Raw genomic sequence first — 17,445 nt, forward strand, 5'->3', positions numbered from 1 at the left:
CAGCATGGGTGGTAACTGGGAATAGTGGTGTGCTGGCTTTAAAAAAAAAATGTTGAAAATAAGCATTGCCACCAAGTCATGAGGCTAGTCAAAAACCTCCGTGTTTTGAGGAGAACCTTTTGAAACCGATTTGTCGCACGTACCGACGGCAGATCTATTTTTCAAACATCTGTGGAACCAGGAGACCTACATGGGCTTTTACAGAAACGCATCCGTACCAGTTGCCAGATTTGGAATGAAATTCTTTTTGTCTAGATAACTGTGGCCCGGAGCCTCGTGAGTATAGGTTGGGGGGTTTTTTTGAATGAGCTTTTAAAAGCTTCACGCTCTCTTGTTGATTTGCCTGTCAAAACCATTTCTTTTCTTTCTCTCTTTTTTCTTTCAATAACTGATAGTCTTGAAAAAATTCTGGAAGCGTTGACTGCGGCAGCAGAAGAAAGGAGCATTGACAGATTCTTCCTCATTGTGGAAGGCCTTCGAGGGAATTCGGCCCATTTGCAAGTAAATGATCGCTTCCTTTGTGGCACCTTTATAGGAAACGAGTGCCGGGCGTGTGTTTGGATTTACTTGAGGAAAAGGCAATAGTGGGATGTGCTTGGTTCCAAACATAGAGGGTGAGGTGGAGAAACATAGAAGCTATTATGCTGGTGGGGAATCACTGCAGTGCTGTTCTGATGCCTTCATGTGCTGATACTGTTGATAGAAGCCCCAGTAGCATATTTTGCTTTTCTCCTCTACCCTTGTGAAGATAAAGACTTGGGCCCTGTGGTGGAGCAGGCCTGCTTTGACCTGCAGGCCCTATTCCACTCAGCCCTCTCCTAGGGGTTTTCAACTTCTTCTGGAGGGATTTCTCTTTCTCTATCTCTAGGGTGACTGCTGCCACCATCTGTAGGAATTTCCCACTGGGGTGAGTCGGCACCACCCCCAGCTTCCTTTCCAACTCAGAGGCCTTACCTGCTTCCCCACTCCTGGGTACCATAGGGATGGTTTACGGCCTAGTGTGCTCCTGGGTACCATAGGGATGGTTTAAGGCCTAGTGTGCCCCTGGAGAAAAAGTTGCTTGCCAACTGCCAGCCTTCCCACTTCCTGGCTCCCCCTTTATTAAACAGCATGTCCAAGGTGGCGGAGGTCTATGTGGAACAGAGAACTGCTACCAGCATCCAATGTTAAAAGGTATTTACTAAAGCGATCTGGCTGGCCCCTGCCTGGTGGAACAGGCTTCCAGGTGAGATCAGGGCCCTGCGGGACATACAGAGTTTCCTCAGGGCCTGTAAAATGGACCTGTTCCGTCAGGCATTTGGCCAGCCGGGATAACATCGAAAATCTGCTATAATAAACATCTGGCCTCCCGTGAGCACAAGGAAAGGGTGGGGGGGGGGGAATTTTTTAATGCAGTCTGAAATTATGTAAATTATGTTTTATGGTTCCTTGTTTTAGTGGGGTTGATTGCTTTTAATGGATTTTAAATGTCTGTATTTGACTGTTGGACACCGCCCTGAGCCCTCAGGTGGAGGGCGGTATACAAATTCAATTAATTAAATAAATAAATACATAAAAAGAAAAAGTCTCAAGCAGAATTTCAACACAGCACGCGATTGAGCAAGACATTAAAAAAGAGAGAGGGATCAACACAATTCCTCTTTCCCTTTTTAAAATACTTACCCTGTCAGTTGTTAAAACAGTGCAGGCTCCTCAGCTTAGGACGTTTTGGCGGCCTACAGGTTCTCCATTACCTGGAAGAAGTCCTTCAGCTTTGTGGGCAAGCACCTGGTCAAAATGGCTGCCACCTCTACACAGAGCTTTGTCCCCTGCCTTGGTCTCAGCCAGAAGAGCACTTTCCTCTCTTCTCCCAAGAGTTTGATCAGTTCCCAGTCCCCGTTCCCTTGACTTGGTCACTCTTGGTTAAAGAAGCTTTTCCTGCCATCTCCAGGTATCCTCTTCCTGATATCTGTGATATCTGTTGGGAGAAGGAGGGGGAACTTAACCCTTTCCATGGTCTCTCACTGCCTGTATTAGCATTTCTAAAGCTGGTTGGGTGAGGCTGGAAGTCTCTTACCCAGAGGAAAAAAGATGCTTAAACATTCCCTTCAAATCTCAAGGGGGGAGGGGTCATTTCTTCACAGACCCCGTGATCCTGGTCCCGACACACTTTGCTGCGTCCACATTGAAAGCCATTGGTCTTGCAGAAATGGAAACACCCATAGAAGAGGACTCAATGTGCCCTGTGGGTGGAGGGAAGCCCCTGCAGAACATGGGCATACTGGAAGGACTGTCCACCCCCTTGTGACCCCGCCTGCCCCTTGAAGCAGGGCTGACATCACCATACCCTGTGGGGCAGCTGTCAAGGCCCACTGCTGCCAGCGCTTCCTACCCACTCACTTGCTGGCCCTCCACTTCCCATGCTCCCTGTGGCATTCACTGCTGGGGGTCACCGGGAAAAGGTCTGCAGGCAACTGGGCATGGGCAGTAGGAATTCTTGTGTACTGACAAGAGAAAGACACATGAGCGGGGCGGGGGGGAGCCTGCAAGGAGTGGGCGGGAAGGAGAGCTGTGACTAGCTCAAGGTCACCCAGCTGGCATATGTTGTAGTGGACAAGCTAATCTAGTTCACCAGATAAGCCTCCACAGCTCAAGTGGCAGAGCAGGGTATCAAACCCAATTCCCCAGATTAGAGAGGAGGAGATTAGAAGAGATGATGATGGAGGCGAAAGGCAACATGGGCCTGCACACATGCAATATGGTCAGCTCCCTTATATGTCCAGTGGGAATACAGAGGACAATGATGTAGACCACAGGTGTCAAACTCGCAGCCCCCCAGAAGTTCATGAACTACAATTCTACTGGACGTGGAAGGACGTCTTGAATGGGTGTTTCCCAACCCGTTCTCAGGGAGGCAGGATGTAGTTTTTCATCACTTCCTGTGAACTGCTTGGTCACCCAATTCTCCAGTTTAATTCCCTGCCTAACAGGGAGAGCAGCAACTTTTTGAGGCTCTGCAAAAATTTCTACCCAGGGTCTTTGTAGTGCCTGTCCTTGTCGTCTCTCATCTACCTGATCTTTTCTGTCTCCTATCTTGCCCCTTTCCCTTCGTTTTCCTCACTTTTCTTCACGGAAGAGTCCTGGTCTACCCAGACCTCTTCCCGCCAAAAAGGAAGCCCAAAATGGCCGACCGCTTCTCCCCACCCAGGGAGATCTTTTCCAAATCGTCGGCAGAGAACACCAGGGCTTCCTCCCGCAACAAGAACGCCAAAGAAGGAAAAGGAAATCAACCTCTCCCCACGAGGGGAGAAACCTCCCAGCCGCAGCACAAAAAGCCGCGAACGGAGGAACCGCGCGGCAAGAAGAAACGGACGGCCGAGCGTCAGGCGGACGCGGACGGCGGTGAGCCCCGCGCCTCTGCGGAGGGCGGTTCTCCCGCGCGGGTCTCCTCTGCCCAGCACCGGCATCCTCCTTCCCCCCAGGGGGCCGTTGAGCTTGCCAAGGACCCGGGAGCCTCCTCTTCGCGGGCGGATGCCTCGGCTCTCCCTCTGCCTTCGGCAACGGAGGGCACCACCGCGGAGGCTCGCAGCTTGGCGCGCACAGCTGATTCCACGGACGAAGAAGGGGAGGAGAGCGACGCTTTCTCCACCAGGCAAGATCGCGCCCGTGGCAATGGGGGAAGGGAGAGGGGCCTGGAGTCCTATTCTGCCCATAACCCCAGTTCTTGGCAAGATGCCTCCCCAACTCAACTGGTCAACCTATTCAGACAAGCCATGAGGGAGGAAATCCAGACCTACCATAGAAAGGAACATGGGTCTAGACGGAGGAGACGCCCCCCATCCCCCTCTAATCGCTCCACCTCCCCCGTAGACCCCAATAGGAGGGGCAGATCTAAACATAGGAAACCTATCACATTCCCAGGGGAGACTGATGAGGAACAAGCTAGCGAAGAGGGATCAGGGGATGAGTCTGAGCATTTCTCTGAACCAGAGGAAGCAGAGTCAGACGCTGCAGAACAACCTTCCAAATTCTTCAACGTGGAGAACATCTCCAACCTCATATCCAAAGCTATTGCTGCATTGGATCTCAGGGACTCCTCTGACGCGGTAGACCCTGTACCCACACCCAACGAGGGCAAACCCCTTAAGGGTGTCCCTAAAGGGAGGAAGGAGATTTTCCCACAGCAGGACCGCGCCCCGGATTTTTTACCAGTTCCGGAATTTTTCTACCGGGGCATTCTCAGAGAGTGGAATTCACCCACCCCAGCCAAAAAAACCTATCCTCATCATTTAAAAAAAATTATATCCAGTTCCAGAGTATGTCAACAACATGCTCAAGTTCCCCCCGGTAGACGCCCCGGTCGCTGCCTTACAGTCAGGGGGCCTGGTCTCCAAGGACGGGGTAGGGACCATAGAAGACCAACTAGACAAACGTACCGAGGCCATTCTTAGGAAAGCCCATGATAGTTTGGCAGCCTTAACAAAACTCCTCCTCTCCTCGGCCACCATGGCCAGGGCATCTATCGTTTGGCTGCGCAGAATCCTGGAAATGCGCACCACCAGAATCCAAAGCCATTAGAGAAGGGGTGGAAAGAATCCTACAGACTTCTTCTTACCTAGCTGACTCTAACCATGAAGGACTCCTACTCACGGCCAAAATTATGGCCAATAACGTAGTGGCCAGAAGACACGCATGGCTCAGGGCCTGGCCAGCAGACATGCTGTCCAAACATCTGGTGGCAGGCTACTCCTTTCAGGGTAATACGCTTTTCGGACAAGAGCTTGAACAAGTTCTCATCCAGACAAAAGACAACAAGAAGGCCATGCCCAAGTCCATCAGGCCAGACCATCCAAATCAGAGTTCCAAAACCCACACCAGTTTCAGATCTCACAAAACACTTCCTAGGTTCAACCGAGACGGTAACTCGCTATGCAAGCCAAGCAAGGTTTTCGCAAACGCACAGGAAACTTCAACAGTTCCTTTCGCAACAACAACAACACCAAATCGGGCAAGACCTTCCGCAACGACAATCCAAGCAAGCAATGACTACCTGCACATTCCAGTAGGAGGTCGCCTTCAGTTCTTCAAACATCAATGGAGAGGAGACCATGTAGATCGGTGGTCCCAGGAGGTCATGACAGAGTAGGCGGTTAATCAACGGATAGGTGCGTTACCAGGAAAAGATAAGTGCAGTTGAAGACAGCTTGGCACAGCAGACGAATAACTCCACACCACACAGTAGCTTCACTTCAAAGAAGGAATTTTACTTTCAGGTGCAAGCTATATACAGTGAACATCAAGGAACAAACCGGCAGCATGCCTCGCAGTAAACAAGAATCCCTAACAGATATTGTGCACTGATAGTGCTCTGCTAATATACAAACACTGCCCAATCACTGGCAAGGTCACAGCACCGGATCAGACTGGTTTGGTTCAGTTGCATCAGGCTTTTGCCATCTGACCCTGGATGACAGGTGCTGTCATTTAGATCTCCATGATCTGTGCACAAGATGCACACCTCTTTATATTGCTTCCCTGACAGGTCATTCAATCAGGGTACTCAATCGAATTCGCACGCCTTCCCCCCCAACGTTTCCGGGCCTTTCCGGTCAACGCCAGCATAGTCAAAGCACAGAGAACGAGGTGCGCTATCCAACATCTGCTGAGCATCAGAGCGATAGAGCCAGTGCCCAAATCGGAGAGATCCTCGGGTGTTTTCTCTCACTTTTTTACCGTGCCCAAACGCAACGGGGACTGGCGGGCAATTCTGAACCTAAAGTTCGTCAATCAACACCTGCAACTTCATCGGTTCAGAATGGAAACTCTTCGATCCATAGTAGAAAACCTCAGACCCGGGGATTTTCTGACCTCCTTGGATCTAACCGAAGCATATCTACATATCCCGATCCACCACTCACACAAGAAATTCTTACGCTTCATGATAGGCCAACAGCAGTTCCACCAGGGTGCTCTATCTCGGATTAGCCACAGCGCTCGAAGCTCTCTCAAAGATCCTTCTATGCCCCATCACAGCACTGGCGACAACAGAAGGTCCATATGCATACCCATATCTCTATCGCACATCCTGATCCGCTCAATCGGCCCAGTAAGCCAATTCCAGGACGTCCAAGCCGCTCAACAGGTTCTTCAGAACCACGGATTCATAGTCAACTTGGAAAAGAGTACGATCCTTCCATCTCAAACCATGGAGCACTTAGGAGTGCCTAATCGACACAACACTAAATTCCCTCTTTCATCCTGGGGCCATCAAGGTGCAATCACCGCTTCCAACAGACAGTGACCTCCATCATCTCCAGGGGAACAGTCTCCTCCTCCTCTTGGCGAGCCTGATGGGATTGATGGTGTCCGTTTTCGATATGCTCCAATGGGCCAGATTCCATGCAAGACCTCTGCAAATTTTTCTGCGTCCATTCCAATACCAGATCATAATGAAGCAAGATCGGCCTGTGAGATTACCCCCTCGGCTAAAGAAGGAGCTCAGATGGTGGACCAACGAACTCAACCTCTCAAGAGGCAAAGTTTATCTCCACACAGACAGGAGTCAACTAATCACCGATGCCAGCCTCAGAGGATGGGGAGCAACCCTGGGAACCCAGGTAGTCCAAGGTCTCTGGACAGAGGAAGAGTCCCTCCTGACCGTCAACATCCTGGAGACAAGGTCCATTTTCAATGCACTCCTTCACTTCCAAACAACTCTTCAGGGAAAACATGTCCTAGTTCGCACGGACAACACCACGGCCAAGCATGCACTTCAACAACTCTGGTAAATCCAGGTCAATTCAGAGATGCACCGGGAAGTAACCCCGATCCTCTCCTGGCCTGAGGAAATCACCTTACTATCCATTTCAGCGGAACACATCAGAGGCCAGTTGAACGCCACCGAATACTAAGCAGAAAATCCATCGCAGAAGCAGAATGGAAGCTGAAACCAACACTCTTCCAGTGGATTGCGGGAGAGCTGGGTTACCCCCACAATGGGATCTCTTTGCATCAGCAGAAAATCATCAAACCCCCCTGTTCATGTCACTTTCTTCCACCCCCCAGAGCGTCAGGAGTGGACGCTACTAAGCTGACACCATGGCCGAAGACCCTGCTATATGCCTTCCCTCCCCTTCCAATCATTCCCAAAGTCTTGAGAAAAATAGCAGCAGAACAGGCCGACGTGATACTAGTCGCTCCAAATTGGCCCCGCCGTCCCTGGCTATCACAATCCTGGAGATGGCATCCTCCCCCCCCGGCCTTCAACTTCCTTAATACCACTGGACATGCTGACGCAGGGTCCAGTCGCCCACCCCAAACCTCAATGGTTCAAGCTGACCGCATGGCGCTTGAAAGGAACCTCTTAAGGAGCAAGGGTTACTCTGAACAAGTGTCCAACACCATCCTTGCATCCAGAACATCTACAACTCATCGTGGAAGCTGCCTTTGTGAGATGGTGCAGAAGGAAAGTAATCGACCCCCTTTGCAGCAACCCTCTTCCGCAAATCTTGTCGTCTTTGCCAGGATGGATTTAGCCAGGGCTCCACGGAGCTTAACATTGAGGTTTCTGTGATTGCGGCCCTCAACACGGTCCCAAGCCAACCTTCCAAGACTACTCCCATCTCTAGACATCCCGATGTCATCAGATTCCTTACAGGTGTTAAACAAATTCAGCCACCTAATTTGGTTCACAGATTCTCGACTTGGCAATTGCATCTGGTCCTATCGGCTCTTACCAAAACTCCTTTTGAGCCCATACAAACAATCCATCTTAAGTGGGTGCGAATGAAAGCTCTTTTTCTTCTAGCAGTTACATCAGCCCGAAGAGTTTCAGAAATTCACACTCTCTCCATAGAGTCAGAATTCTGCATCTTTCACAAAGACCGGGTGGTCCTCAGACCTGACTCCCACCTGCGTGCCTAAAGTCAACTCCAAGTTTCAATCCTGTCTCAACAAATAGTCATACCATCCTTTTGTGCAACTCCTTCACATCCAACTGAAAAAATGTGGCACAACTTGGACGTCCGTAGAGCTCTAAAAGCCTTCATAGTCAGGACAGAGTCCATTCGCGTGTCACATAGCCTCTTCATCAATGTTTCCCCCCCAACCTGGGGGGACGCATGACCAAGGCAGCCATCAGCAGAACCATCAAAGCTTGCATCATTGAAGCATATAAGGCATCGAACCATCCTCTCCTTACGGGGATCACTGCTCACTCCATCGCAGTGCGGCGGCTAATGCCGCCTTCAGGAAACAGGTTCCCCTTATAGACATCTGTGGTGGGCTGCCACCTGGTCTCAAGTATCAACCTTTGTCAGGGCACTACAAACTTCTACCTCCTTAGCAGCATCGGAGTTACCTTTGGTAGGCGAGTGCTGGAACACATCATCGGGGAGTGATCTGACTCCACTCCATTTGGGACTGCTCTTCGAGCTCTGATTCAAGATCGCCCTTCCACGCCCAGTAGAACGGTCCATTGGTTACTTACTGCGTGAAGGGTCCTTCTTACTGGGCGCTGGAAGCGACGCCTTGGCCCCTCCCCCCTGGATCAGCATTATCCTCCGATGATGGATTCCTGCTACTGTACATATTCTTCAAAAAAGTTAGCGCAGAGCCTGTCCTTTCACTGTCGCTTCACGCTGACGCAGTTATAAGTTTATTCGCTGTTTAGTCGCTTCCTGTTATTATATTACAGAAGCCTTAGTGGCCTTCACTGCTCTCGGCCAGTCATCTACTGGAGAATTGGGTGACCAAGCAGTTCACAGGAAGTGATGAAAAACTACATCCTGCCTCCCTGAGAACGGGTTGGGAAACACCCATTCAAGACGTCCTTCCAACGCCCAGTAGAAGGACCCTTCACGGTAAGTAACCAATGGACCGTTCCCATCAGCCCTTGCCAGTATAGCCAATGCTTATGTTGGGAAGGACTAATGGGAATTGTAGTTCATGAACATCTGGAGGGCCGCAAATTTGACACCCCTGATGTAGACGGTGAAACATGTGTTCTTCAAACTGAATAAAGATGTTGTAAGGATCTCAGTCGTTCTTGTTTCCCTTACAGCCAAACCTGGCCTTGACGGAGATTCTTTTGGCCGGGCGTCCGGCCAGGACCTGTACCAACCTTGTGAGAATGCTTATCTCGCTTTCGCATAGTAGAATTCCGTTCTCATGAGAACGGAGCCGGGGGGATGGGTTAGTCAGCATTATAACCTGTTGTTTGAGCGGGGTTGCTCATTCCTGCCATGTCGTGTGTGTGTGCTTTCCAGGATGTCTGAATAAACGGACTTATAATCAAAAGCCTTTTTATTTCTGCTCTTTGGAATTCCTTACAGATGTCCTAGATATGGTGTCCTGTGGCAGACATGTATTTTTGCCAGAAAGATACAGACCTTGACAACTGTAGTATTTGTATAAGATGTGTCTTTTTAAGTATCCTTTGTATATATTTTATTTTTCAGTGTTTTATTTCTGTGTGTAAAAAGGGGGATGTGATGTGTGTTCCTTTAAGTAGGATTGTTCCCCCAGCATTCCTGATGTTTGTTAAGCCTGGGGTTTTATCATGAGCCGGTTGGTGCTCTCTTGTCGTTCTTCCCCTCTGTCTGTGTTCAGAGACTTCGTGTCTCCGGGCTTCTCTCTCTGTTAAACTCTACTGCTGTCCTATGATTTGGATTGTATGTTTTAACGGGACTTTTAACCCCATTATGTAAGCTGCCTTGGGACTTCGGTGTAGGGTGGGGCATCAATGGAATAAACAAACGAACGAATGAATAAATAATAACAGGCTTTTGGAAGCTTCTTGCAGCCAGCTGATATGTATGTTGTTTTCCTGAAAGGGAGGCGGGGGATTTGTGACAATACAGCTTCCGAAATTGTGGCAGGTGCGTGGATCTGTGTTGTTCTCCGTCTAGCAAGTCTTGGTAATTAAGGCTACCCCTTGCAAATTCTCCCTCTCCTTTTGGAAACGATTTCTTCTCCTTGGAGAGCACCTTGTCTCCTTTGCCCCTATGAATAAATGGATCTGATATTTGTCTTGGACTTTAAAGTTCAAGTGCTTCAGTTCTTGTATGCTTCGGGGAAAAAAAGTCTATCCACTTAGAGAGCACTTGATGCGTGCATGTCTGCATTAGCGCAGCACAGCGGGAATGCTCCTGAAAGGAATTCAGTTTTTCCCATGAGATGGTAAGATTATCTGCAGGAGAGAATTTCTGGCATGGAAGGGTTTCCTCTGCACAACATTATACAGTCTTGGTTACCGATAATACTCTTCAGTAATGCAAAGTGCTGCTGAATCACAGCTAATTTACGGCTTCCTCGTAGGATTTTCATGGCAAGAGATGTTCAGGAGTGGCTTGCCATTGGCTGACACTGCTTAGCAGCGCTGGACTTCTTTGGTTGGCTCCTATCCCAGTACTAACAACAACAGCAACCTTTATTTGGCATTTAAAAATAGGTTCTAGAGCGTTGCCAGTATCCCAGTACTAATCGGGTATCCCAGTACTAATCGGGCTGACCGTGCTCAGTTTCAAACATCAGGATAGGCAGGTCAGGACAATGAAGCGCGTTAGCTTGAGAGAATGTGACTTTCCATAGAGCACTGTGGAGAACACAGAGAGTGCTCATCAATGGCCTGGAGAGAAGTGAGAGGTGGAGTGCCACAGGGTTCTGTCCTGGGCCCAGTGCTATTCAATATTTTTTAATCAATGACTTGGATAATGAAATAGAGGATATGTCAGTCAAATTTGCAGATGACACTAAATTAGGAGGGGTAGCTAATACCCTGGAGGACAGGGGCAAAATTCAAAATGATCTAGACAGGTTAGAGAGCTGAGCCAATACTAACAAAATACATTTTAACAGACATAAATGTAAAAATTCTACACTTAGGCAGGAAAAGACCACTCTACTCTGCAATGGTCAGACCTCACCTAGAGTACTGTGTTCAGTTCTGGGCACCACAATTTAAGAAGGCTATTGAGAAGCTGGAACATGTCCAGAGGAGGGCAACCAAAATGGTAAAGGGTCTGGAGTCCATGCCCTACAAAGAGAGGCTTAGGGAGCTGGGGATGTTTAGCTTGGAGAAGCGTAGGTTAAGGGGTGACATGATAGCCGTGTTTAAATATTTGAAGGGATGTCATGTCGAAGAGGGAGCAAGCTTGTTTTCTGCTGCCTCGGAGACCAGGACACGGAGTAATGGATTCAAGATGCAGGCAAAGAGATTCCACCTAAACATTAGGAAGAACTTCCTGATTGTCAGGGCTGTTCAACAGCGGAATTCACTGCCCCAGAGAGTGGTGGAGTCTCCTTTTCTGGAGGTTTTTAAACAGAGGCTGGATGGGCATATGTCGGGAGTGCTTTGATTGTGTGTTCGTGCCTGGCAGGAGGTTGGACTTGATGGCCCCTGGGGTCTCTTCCAACTCCGTGATTCTGTGATCTGAACCTGGGTCTCCCCAGTCTCAAGCCAACATTTACTGTTATAGTAAATGGTATTTTATAGTCATGCTAAATTGTTTCCTTCAGTATCCCTGTGATCTCCTCTCCCCTGGGATGCAGAAGTCTTTCTATCTGCCCAACTTGACAGCGTTACATACAGTCAAGTGTGAAGTTCTAATTGTCTTTGGCGAATGGGTAGGATATGATTGATAAGGTATGATTAGATCACTCCTCAGCCGAAAGATTAACAATTCACATTTGAGCGGGCTTTGACCAATCAGGACAAGTGCTGTCAAGTTGCTTCCGACTTATCGTGACCTAATAAATGAATGACCTCCGAAACAAGCTATCGTTAACAGCCTTGCTCGGGCCTTGCAGGCTGAGGGTGTGGACTTCTTTGTAGAATCCGTCCATCTCATGTCGATCGTCCTCTTTCCCCGCTGCCGTCCACTTTTACAAGCATTATTGCCTTTTCCAGTGACTCTTGTCTTCTCAACGCGAGCCAAGTGCATTAGCCTCGGGTTGGTAATTTCTGCTTCTAGGGAGAGTTTGATTTGATGGAGAAGCTGCTTATTTGTCTTTCTGATAGCGCAGTATCTGTAAAACTCTCCTCCGGCATCACGTTTCTAATCAGCTTTCTTCGCTGTCCAACCGTCTCCCCCACACAGAGTAACAGGAATACCGTAGAATGGATTGTCTTGATCTTGGTCGCCAGCAACGTTCCCTGTGGCGTCTGCAATTTCTCTCTGACAGCCGGACGGAGGTGCTCCCGTAGCATTTCCTAAGTGGCCGTGTTTGAGTGCTATTTAAGAAGAAGCTGGAGTGGAGCTGCCAACCCTCCTCAATAGCTCTTTGCTTTCCTGCCTTTTAGGTACAGCTCCCCCAGCCCCAAATCCTTCCTACGAATTGGGGCATGGAATAGTGTTTCAGGAGCTCTGCTGGCAGCTCCCGCTGAGCCTCTTAAGCAACTGATGCTCCAGCAAGCTGACGGCTGCTCATAGAAGGTGGTCTGCAGCCCTGCTTGAGGAGCTGGGGTAGAGCTGCCCGCCCACCCTCTTAAGGAACACTTCAACCCCAGCTTTTAGACACCACTTTTGTAGAGATGGGGATTGGAGCGATACTTGCAAAGGTGGGTCAGCGTTCCCAGCCCCACCTGGCAGACATTTTGCTGCGGTTGTTGGAGTTGGAGCCCTGATGAAAAAGCCAGGAACCAGGGCTCATTCCGTACATGCAGAATAATGCACTTTCAAACTGCTTTCAGTGCTCTTTGAAGCTGTGCGGAATAGCAAAATCCACTTGCAAACAGTTGTGAAAGTGGTTTGAAAATGCATTATTTTGCGTGTGCGGAAGGGGCCCATGAGACAGTAGAGAGCAATTGCATTTTTTCCTGGAAAGATGTCCTATTGAGGAGCAAGCATAGAACAGTAAAAGGGGTGAGGTGTCTGCACCATCCCACCCCCTTTCCTGTCAACACATGGCCTCCTGGGCAATCTTTTCTTTCCAAAACCTCTGGAGGACCTTGTTCCGTGCTTATAAACTTAATATATGCCTTTCCTATAAAATGTGGTGAGTGCATGTACCTCTTCCTTTATATTTTATTGCTGCCTGCTATATATGCAAAACGTATGTTTTCTTGAAATGGCGAAAACTCTCTCTTTCCAGATGTCAAAAAGGTGTTTAGGAAGGTTGATGAGAAGGATTTTGTTACGTTTGGTAGATGAAAAAGGTTCTGTTACATTTGCCAATCCCTTTGCTTTAGATGTTTTCAAACAGTGGTCTTAACTACGGTCGGGGCATCTCTGTGCCTCCAGTGCCGCCAGAATTGCGCAGCTTCAGTTCAAAGTGCAATATACAAATCTCCAGTATTAGTAGACTTAAAGCTGTGGACGACTCTCTAAAACATTTCAGGATGTAATGAAATTCAAAAACTGCTGTTGAAACATTACACCTAGATTGGCAGAAGGGATTCACACATATCGTGTTTCCCCAAAAATAAGACAGGGTCTTATATTAATTTTTGCACCAAAAGATGCATTAGGGCTTATTTTCGGGGTAGGGTTTATTTTAGGGGGAATATGGTACCTTCGCAATTCATTAAGGCGGGCTCTTGGCATCCCATTGCTTCCCCCTTACATTCGATGCAAGCTGTATCCTCACTGGCAGGGAGCCCCATGCTGGATCACACCATCCTGATCTGTAACTACCGGTAGGGCTTATTATTTTTGGAGTAGGCCTTATATTTTAAGCCTCCTCCAAAAATCCTGAAAAATCATGATAGGGCTTATTTTCGGGGAAATACGGTAGTTCAGAATATTCCTGGCTTGAGGTGGGGAAATTGGCTCAGAATTTTTTCAATGGGGAGAGTCTAATCTAGTTTATACAAACAGTAGAGGAAAGATGATAAAACTTCATATAGTTGGATTCTACTTTCACACTGTTGGTGGGGAAACCCAAGTTCTGTATGGAGTTTTATATGATGTCTGGTTCATAGAAACTGGCTTGAATAGTTTTCCCCAGGATCTGTGTGTGTGTGTGGGTTTGCCATCAAGTCACAGCTGACCCCATAGAGTTTTTAATAAAAGAGATGTGCATAGGCGGATTGCCATTGCTTGCCTCTGCATGGGCTGAGAGAGTTCTGAGAGAACTGTGACAGGCCAAAAATCACCCAGTTGGCTTCATGTGGAAGACTGGGGAATCGGACTCGTTTCTCCAAGTTTAGAGTCTGCTGCCCTTAACCACTGCACCACGCTGTCTGTTGGTATCCTCGTAGTCTTTCCATTTTTGTTTACATTTATGCAGAGGGTAATGTCAGATTCTGTTTGTGAAATGAATTCCAGCAAATGCGTGTGCTTTCTCTTTCTCCGGAGATCTGCTCGAAGCGGCTCACGTGACAATGCAAATGCTGTATTTGTTATGGATGAGTCTGGCTGTTGAATTTTTGGACTGCCTCCTAAATCTGAAGCAAAATTTGTCAAGGCCTGACTTAAAACACATTGAACGATGTCTCCAGCATGAACAAATCCTGAAAGCTAAATGTTGCCGCTTTAATTCTCTTTGCAGGTAGCTTGCATGCAGCTCATTAATGCCCTTGTTACATCTCCCGAGGACTTGGACTTCCGGCTTCACATTAGAAATGAATTTATGCGCTGTGGATTGAAAGAGCGATTGCCGGTAAGTGTCTTGTACTATGTATGTGCATTAATATTTAAATCAGAAGGCATATGTGAGTTGAGAGGAAGTTGTGTATAGGCCCCTCTGGAATTATTTATGAAGAGAAAGAATGACAGGTTGAGCATCTTTTTTTTAAAAAAAGAAAAGAATGCAAACATGTTAGCTGCAAATGAAATAAAGCTACCAGAACCACCTGTATTTTATGTTATGTACCTCAACTGCTCAGTGCTCTGAAAACTGCTCTTGTGGATTTGAATATACCTTATTATGTTAAAGACAACCTCTGATCAAAATACCGCATTTCACTATTCAGTTAATCGTTTTTTCTCTCTGCGTGTTTTAACTCTAGCAATTGAAATGCATAAAGAATGATGCTTTGGATATCCAGCTCAAGGTATTTGTTGAACACAAAGAGGAGGACATGATTGAATTCTCCCATCGTTTCGATGATATCCGAGCAGAGCTAGAATATCCTTTTGAAAGAAGACTTATGCCAGAAACATTGGGATGAGCTATGAAGTCCCAAACTTCATAGAGCCAGTGTGGTGTAGTGGTGAAGAGCAGGTGGATTCTAATCTGGAGAACCGGGTTTGATTCCCCACTCCTCCACCTGAGTGGCGGAGGCTTATCTGGTGAACCAGATGTGTTTCCGCACTCCTACATTCCTGCTGGGTGGCCTTGGGCGACTATCTCAGCCCCACCTACCTCACAAGGTGTCTGTGGGGGGAGGAGGGGCAAGGAGCTTGTGAACCACCTTGAGTCTCCTCACAGGAGAGAAAGGTGGGTTGTAAATCCCAACTCCTCCTTCCTCTTCTCAAAGGGAGAGCACTCTTGGTGGGCCATGGTACTATTGTTTTGTCATGCTGGTTCGTTTCCTGCTGCAGTTTTTCCCCCCATGTGTCACTGAGAGCAGGGCCTGCTGATTTTCCAAAATGGAAGATGATGACGTGAGATGGCTGAGCTCCAGACCCTGTCGCTGACACCTTCAGGCAGTACAAGCTGACTGTGATATAAATTCTCACTTTTTTGGCCGTTTCTGGGTCTGTCCCACTGCTCTCATTAGTATTGAAAAAAGAGAGCATAAGAAGCCAAGCCAGCTGGATCAGACCAGAGTCCATCTAGTCCAGCTCTCTGCTACTCGCAGTGGCCCACCAGGTGCCGTTGGGAGCTCACATGCAGGATGTGAAAGCAATGGCCTTCTGCGGCTGTTGCTCCCGATCACCTGGTCTGTTAAGGCATTTGCAATCTCAGATCAAAGAGGATCAAGATTGGTAGCCATAAATCGACTTCTCCTCCATAAATCTGTCCAAGCCCCTTTTAAAGCTATCCAGGTTAGTGGCCATCACCACCTCCTGTGGCAGCATATTCCAAACACCAATCACACGTTGCATGAAGAAGTGTTTCCTTTTATTAATAAGAACATAAGAGCAATTTTGGCCAGCTACATGATTGCGATGGCTTTCATTATTGCTTTATGCAATGTACACATTTTAACTAAAGACTGGCGTTTGTTTTGCTTAACTTAAGAGCCCAAGCTCATGTTTTCTTCCTTAACTTGGTTACTGAACCAAATGATGTTTACAACATGGTGTGGAACGCAGTCAAAAACACGAGCGGGGAAGGCTATTTTCTTTCTATACTCCAGCATCTTCTACTGATTCGAAATGACAATTATATACGGTAAGGGAACCTGGCAGCAACTCCTACTACTGTGGCGAATGGATTGTATAACAATTACCCGTACAAGTTTTTTATCTGCAGGTAGATTGAAGGTGCTGTGAACTGATGCAGCTTGTAGCTTTAAAAATGTAGCTTTAGGCTGGTGTGGAGAGTCGTATGGTTCCATGTAGTCTCTGAAGAGGATCAAGCTCCTATGTAGTACAGGGTTCTTTTTTTCTCTGTACACCACAGGGTAACATGTCATTGGAGCCAGCTTACTCTTGCTCATGAGCGTTCATGTAAACTGTGTTAGATCTCTACTTTTCCGTGATTTGCAGAAGTAAGACTTTTTCTAAGAAATCAAGGCTTGTCAAGTACCGTCGGATGTGCTTAGATGAACAGGCAATTCCTGCCTGTTTGTGACTGTTTGGTGTCACTGTTTGGCACGTTCAGTTGTTAAATCCAGTTCCACTTAAAAATAACACCCAGGTTTTTTGCTACCGGCACTGTGCTGCCTTTCCAAGTGTTGCTGAGTGCTGATGTGGAAGAAGGCAAATGTCAACCGTTGAAGGCTGTAGTCTGCCCACTAGGAAGGAGCACATTAGTGAACATTGACAGTGGCTTCTCCCCTTTGGTTAGCAGGCAGGGTCAGTGTCTAGATTACTTTCAGAAAGTGCTGCTGTTCTTACTCTTGTCATTGGCTCAACGCCATGAAAGAGTTGCTCCTGCAGTCACTTTCGGCATAGCTACTGCAAAACATCTCACAGCTCTTAGACCGTGCTTTAAGACAGCGTTTCCCAGTCTTTTGTGTTGCGAAGCCTGTGAAAGTGAGTCCCAGACTTCACAGCTTTATCGATTGGTGCATGCTGGGTGGTCTAAACTGGGTTATCACGCCAAGTCAATTTGGGTCACCATGCTAAAAAGCAGAAAACAAGCTTGCTCCCTCTTTGACATGACATCCCTTCAAATATTTAAACACGGCTATCATGTCACCCCTTAACCTATGCTTCTCCAGACTAAACATCCCCAGCTCCCTAAGCCTCCCTTTGTAGGGGATGGACTCCAGACCCTTTACCATTTTGGTTGCCCTCCTCTGGATCCACTCCGGGCTGTCTGGCCATTTTCCAGGCTGTGTGGCCGTGGTCTGGTGAATCTTGTTCCTAAAGTTTTGCCTGCATCTGTGGCTGGCATCTTCAGAGGTGTATT

At 47.8% G+C, this 17,445-nt stretch overlaps 1 protein-coding gene across 1 annotated transcript in view; it reads left to right on the top strand.

Annotated features, from left to right (window-relative positions):
- The window catches only part of DIAPH3 (diaphanous related formin 3), a 165,087-nt gene that overhangs the window by 23,911 nt on the left and 123,731 nt on the right, over nt 1-17,445 (top strand). Inside the window, exons 9-12 of the mRNA XM_048494922.1 lie at nt 396-501; nt 14,470-14,580; nt 14,930-15,048; nt 16,144-16,260. Of these exons, the coding sequence (XP_048350879.1) occupies nt 396-501; nt 14,470-14,580; nt 14,930-15,048; nt 16,144-16,260 (453 nt within the window). The remainder of the gene's footprint in view (nt 1-395; nt 502-14,469; nt 14,581-14,929; nt 15,049-16,143; nt 16,261-17,445) is intronic.

Source organism: Sphaerodactylus townsendi, linkage group LG04 (assembly GCF_021028975.2).
Source record: "Sphaerodactylus townsendi isolate TG3544 linkage group LG04, MPM_Stown_v2.3, whole genome shotgun sequence".
In the NCBI taxonomy this organism is placed as follows: domain Eukaryota; kingdom Metazoa; phylum Chordata; class Lepidosauria; order Squamata; family Sphaerodactylidae; genus Sphaerodactylus; species Sphaerodactylus townsendi.